Source organism: Arvicanthis niloticus, chromosome 5 (assembly GCF_011762505.2).
Source record: "Arvicanthis niloticus isolate mArvNil1 chromosome 5, mArvNil1.pat.X, whole genome shotgun sequence".
Lineage (NCBI taxonomy): Eukaryota > Metazoa > Chordata > Mammalia > Rodentia > Muridae > Arvicanthis > Arvicanthis niloticus.
In genome coordinates, this window is record NC_047662.1 from 20406088 (window position 1) to 20412087 (window position 6000).

Genomic DNA, 6000 nt, shown 5'->3' on the forward strand with positions numbered 1-6000 from the left:
CCTCAGCAACTATTCAGCAATCCTGTTACTCTTTCAACAACATACCCAACTGAAGCCTTCTATTATTTCTGGCATACATCCTTTGGCAAAATGAATTCTTCTCTCCCAGGCTTTTCATGCCTGAGACACACCTACCAAAGCCCACTAAAGAGGCCCCGAAGAGCCCAAAGGGAAAGAACAGGGCGTTCAGGAGCGCTAGACTCCTGCTCCAGTGAGCAGCTCTGGCCCTCTGCCAGCCCCGTGGACCAGAGTCATAGGCCAGAGTCCAGGACGAGCACCCCTCTTGGGATTCCTTTCAAAGCTCTCTGCAGGCTATGGCCTCGGAGCCTACCTGATCTTTGGACTCTGGAGGAAGTGAAGAAATAACCTGGTTTTAGATGAAGACATAAAGACCTCCAGGGACGGGATTGCGCAATGAGGCGGTAAAACTAGAAAAGCTGCCTGACAGGAACGTTCTAGGGCAGCAACAAGAGAACCTCTGTTGCTTGTGGAGGCCTTGCAGTTTACAAAGTATTTTCATACACTGTGATATAAAAGGAGAGGAGGAGGAGAAGGAGGAGGAGGAGGAAAAGAGAAAAGGAGACGAGGAAGAGGAAGAAGAGAAAAAGGGGTAGATGGAGGAGGAGGAGGAGGAAGTGAGTCCCAGAGAGCCTGTATGATTGGCCCAAGGTCAGGGACAGTGAGGCAGAGTTCTTTGCTGCACTTCAAGTTCATAGCACTGCGAGGAAGAATTTGGGTGTCTTCTTCCAGCAGTATGGAATACAAAACAGCGAAGAGTGGAGCGCAGCGTGAAGGACACAAAGCTGCCCGCTTTCAGGGACGTGAGGCAAGGGCAGGGCAGGAATCTCAGGTGAGGGAGTGACAGTCCTCGATGACCCTGTAAGGGCTTAGGTGCGGGGTGGATTCTGACAGGACTTATCTGAATAGGAAACAGAAACTATGAAGAGCAAAGATTAGCGCGCAGATTCTGGGATTGAGAGACAAAGAGGCCCCACGCTGGAATATGAAAAGGTCTTTGGAGAACTCCGTTAAGAACTGGAGCTTCGGTCAATCAAACTTACCCAGTCACGCTGATCATTCAAAAGCCACCCCAGAAGGGTCATTCGGAGGAAACCCGACACCGCCCAGGAGCCCCTGGCCCTCTGGGAGTAGTAGTTCTTTCACTTGACTTGCCAATTTAAACTCATTGCCTGCCTCTAAGTGTTCACTACAAGTCCCAGGAAGCAACGTGGCGCCTTGTCATTCCCAGGACTACAATTCCCAGGTTTCCTGACTACACCCTTGGGCGGTGTGAAATCAGCCAGGACCGGGGATGCGGTGAGATTGCGCCCCCTGGTGTCTGAAGAGCAGCAGCCGCGGTGACACGCCTAGAGCGGAGGATTATAGTACTGAAAAGTAACCCTCCGCCTCACCGGTCCTCAGATAGTTCCCAGGCGTGCCTGGAAACATACCCGGCTTCACTTTGTTCTCAGGGAGATTGGAGATGAGAGGGTGTTTTCCATTTCTGTAGATATTTTTTCCCGTGAAAATATGAGACTGATTGTCGAGGACGCATCAAACCGCTCCTGGAGACACCTGGGATTTTCCATTGTTCTCAGGAGACTCAGCTGAGAACAAGGAGGAACCTGAGGGATTTTGGGGTCCATCCACAACTCAACCGTTCTTCCCCTACTCACCTCCATTCGAGTGACCGGTGCTTGGTTTTTGGAGACACACTGATGAACAAGATATTGTCTCTAGGGTTAACAAAATTCACTATCAAGCAGAATTCAGAAAAGGGAGGGGGCGAACCACAGCAAGTGAGGGAGGCTTGAATAGCACCCGCCCGAGGTAAGAAAAGGGAGCCCTGTCTCAAGATGCTAAAAGGAAGAAATGCCAATTAGTAGTACAGGGAGTGTGGAGATCTCTGATGAGAGATAGTGTATTCACTCTTACATAGGAGATGAGGGCCGGACTGGAGAGTCCTATCAACGTCAACAAAGACTGGATCATCCATGAAGCTCAAAAATACCCCATGGGTATTGGGGTACATGTTCTTGTAGTTCAGAACACAGAGGCTGGGCCTAGACTACATAGTGAGACTCTGTCAAAATACCACCACCACCACCCACGCACACGCACCTAAAATCCTAATGAATGAGGTCCCCATTGCTTACCCTGGCATTTAAGAGCCCACTGGTGTGCTGTTCACTGGACCTCCAGTAGGAGTCCCCACCCCTCTAACCCTGCCCGGACCCCAGCTACTAGCAAGCCGAGGATGCCCTGGGTTTTCACTGTTCTTGCCACTCTTGGCCGGGTATTCTGGTGTCTGAAGTACTCTTCCCTGCCTGGTCAGCTCGATACTCCTGGCCGGTTTCTAAGTTTCACTTTCCAAGACACTTTAATGACCCCATCTTCCCAACCCATCTCTGCTTCCTCTCAGTTTGCTGGAACATTTACAGATTCCTTCTTGCTGGAAGATTTCACCTCCACCATCCTCTGCCATCCAGAACGAAGGTCTTTTGTGGGGTTTATTGGTTTTGTTTTGTTGTTGGTTTGGTTTGGGGTTTTTTGTTTGTTTTTGCTGTTGTTGTTGTTGTTGTTTTTGTTTTTGTTTTGTTTTGTTTTGTTTTGAGACAGGGCTTCTCTGTGTAGCCCTGGCTGTCCTGAAACTCATTCAATAGACCATGCTGGCCTGAAACGCAGAGATCTGCCTTCTGAGAGCTGGGCTTAAAGGTGTGTGCCACCACCGCCAGGCAGGACAAAGGTCTCAATTCTTCAACAAACTGAGCGTTTGAGGGTCAAGGGTCCTATGTATGTGATCAGACAAGAAGGGTGATATGTAGCTGGATATTTTACAATAAACTCGGTAATGTGGGAGGAGTTGGGAGGAGAGGAGGAGGAGAGGAAGAGGAGGATGGAGGAGCAGGAGGGAGAGAGATGTAGAAGCCATGGAGAACCACACGTGGGTCCCTGATGGTCCAGGGTAACAATTCATATTTAAGGTTAGATATTGGGAAACACCTCTAATTGTGTGGGCATCTTGTTAATTGAGCATTACCAAATATATAAAGCTATTAGATAATCTTTAAGCATTAGAGTCTCATTTCTACTGGGTACCGCATGGATGGCGGGATGGTCTGGGCTCAGCCAAGCATTGTGGAGACAGCGTGGGAGATGGCTCTCCCACGCTGGTGTCTCGTGGGTGGAGGGCCGGTGCCTTTGACCCACATGAGCTGTGGTCAGAGTTGAGCAGTGGAGGGAGCACACTGCCACTCTTGGCCTCAGGCCTTGTCTAGTCGGGAACATGGCAGCCCCGTAATAACAAGCCAGTTTGGGTGCCGCCGTTTAAAATATTATCATTAACAGATCTGCATGTCCCTTTGAATAACCAGGGTCTTGAATCCTGCTTTACCTAAAGGTTTCCTTTATGTTCCTAATATGTTTCCTCCTGGAACATATTGCCACCGATATCCTTTCAGGAGCCATGATAAGGGCATCAGAAGGATGCTAACAGCAATATATTAGGTCACAGCCTTACTTAAAGCTGTGTCTGGTGCTGATGGGCACAGAACATAAACATATTAGTGTGGACCGGAGAAGTTTCTCTTTGGCTAGCTAATCCAGGCTGTGCAGCTGGCCCGGGACACTCATAACAACACAGAGTGCAGCTGGCCCGGGACACTCATAACAACACAGAGTGCAGCTGGCCTGGGACACTCATAACAACACAGAGTCCCAGGTCATGAGAGGAAGAGCTGGAAATCATGTGTTTCCATCGTCTGTCTCCAGCCAGGCATGCAGACCTCCAATAATGTAAGCTTTCCTTCCAGTCAGCTACCATGCCAACACTAACCTTTCTCTTGTGCCTAAGCCAGGTTGATGGAGATTTGATCAGTAACATAGAAAAGGCTGCTCTTCATCCAGTAAGAAAAAAGACAAACAGCTGGGCATGGTGGCACACACCTTTAATCCCAGCACTTGGGAGGCAGAGGCAGGCGGATCTCTGAGTTCGAGGCCAGCCTGGTCTATAGAGTGAGTTCCAGGACAGCCAGGGCTACACAGAGAAACCCTGTTTCGGAAAAAAAAAAAAAAGAAAGAAAGAAAAAAGACAAACGCTGTGCTATAGTGACGCATGCCTTTAATCCCAGCACTTGGGAGGCAGAGGCAGGCAGATTTCTGAGTTCGAGGCCAGCCTGGTCTGCAGAGTGAGTTCCAGAACAGCCAGGGCTACACAGAGAAACCCTCTCTGGAAAAACAAACAACAGAAGAAGAAGATAATGAAGAAGAGGAGGAGCAGGAGGAGGAAGGGAAGGACGGACGGAAGGAAGGAAGGAAGGAAGGAAGGAAGGAAGGAAGGAAGGACAAACAGCAGGTTGGTATCTTACACACTATGTACTTTGTGACCAGAGCTGTGACAGTATAAAATGGCGAAGAATAAAGACGGTGATCTCTGCTTCCCCAGTAAGCTGAGTCTTTGCTGTTCTTCATTTGGTGTTCATGATCTTGTCAACACAGGATCTCATGCTAATATGTCAAGTGGACTTCCCCTCTGAGCCCTCTCTCCAGTTTCCCTTTCCCTGATTTGTAAAAAGATTTATTTTATATGCATGGGTGTTTTAGCTACATATATATTAAGTGCACCACGTGCGTGTCTTGTGCCACAAGAAGCCAGAAGAGGGCGTCAGATCCCCCTGAAACTGCAGTGACAGACCCAGAGGTGGGAGAAGGAAGAGTGAGAAGAGAGGGGAGAGGGAGAGAGAAAGAAGCCAAAACTATCTTTTTATACTTGAGCCAGGCTCTTACCTGACTGTTGCTAGGTAACTGTTTAGCAGAGTCTAGAAGAAATGTTAACCTTCCTGGCCCCTAGAGGAAACCTCTTCTCTCCTCTCGTAAGTGGGGCAAGCACTAGTTTGTAAGTGTTGACAGTGGTATTTTACGCTCCTTGAATGATACCTAAGTCAGTGCCATTCTCTTCTAAGGCCGAGTGCAGCTGCCAGTAAGCAAGCTGCATTTACACTTGCTGCAGGGAAGGGCAGCAGGTGGCAGGGACTCACAGGACAGGGGTGAGGGTTCAGTAAGATGTTGTCCCAAAGGACTTCTCACCTAGTCTGGACTTCCACCAGCTTATCTGGGGGACTGCTTAAAAAAAAAAAAAAAAACCACAAGGCTTTGCTTTGAGATGGAGGATTCCAAGAAGTGCCAGGGCCAGTTAGCTGGCTCAGTTGGTAAAGGCAATTGCTCCCAAGCCTGACCATCTAAGTTTAATTCTCAGAACCTCACTAATGAGAGGAAATAACTAACAAGTGCCTGTGCACACGCACACACAAACACACACCTGTAAGAAAATAAATAAATAAATAAATAAATAAATAAACTTTAAAAATTTAAAGTAGTTGCAATAAGTGCTTGGTTTCAGACCCCGGACCTGAAGTGAATATTTTACTTATCAAAGCAGACCTGGCCTCCAGGTTTTCCCAGCATCCCTCAGTACCTACCTGGCACACCCGGCCCTCAACCCTGAACTTTCTCAGGGGCTGGGCTGCCCTTCCTCCAGAGGCTCCTCCCTATATAATCCAGACATTTTGGTGCCCCTAGCCTCACCCCTCCTCCTTCTCTCTCTGTACTTTCTCTTTCTCTTCCCCTCCCCTTTCTCTCCTTTCCTATGGCAATTCCTCTGGCCTCAGTCCTTGGAGACTGCTTCCCAATAAACCTGTGTTTAATATAATTTAATCTGGCTTGAATTGGCTCATTTCCCTTGTGGAGAAATGACTTATCAATGAGTCGATGAAAAGCTATCCTAATAAGATTTGTCTGGAAGGAGAGGAGGTCTGGACTCAGCTAAAGTTATCAGAGATAAACAGGAGTCTTGGCAGCAAGAATGGAGGTGTTTGATTCTTCTCCTGGTTTGGACAGTATTATGTCTTTCCCATGCTCAGGTATTTTAATTTGTCTCGATTCTTCGCTTGTCTGTTGCTGCTGTTGTTAAATTTACGTTCAACCAGGGAGTTGGCTGAGGAC

At 48.2% G+C, this 6000-nt stretch overlaps 1 protein-coding gene across 4 annotated transcripts in view; it reads right to left on the bottom strand.

Moving 5' to 3' along the window:
• The window catches only part of Pafah2 (platelet activating factor acetylhydrolase 2), a 29190-nt gene extending 27983 nt beyond the window's left edge, over positions 1–1207 (bottom strand). Inside the window, exon 1 of one of the 4 annotated variants that reach the window (XM_076933997.1) lies at positions 1062–1207. In XM_076933997.1, the coding sequence (XP_076790112.1) occupies positions 1062–1103 (42 nt within the window). In that variant the 5' untranslated portion in view covers positions 1104–1207. Of the gene's footprint in view, positions 1–45; positions 987–1061 lie in introns of those variants that run through there. The other 3 variants (XM_034503814.2, XM_076933998.1, XM_076933996.1) reach the window with 3 other exon arrangements.
• Positions 1208–6000: the final 4793 nt, after the last annotated feature.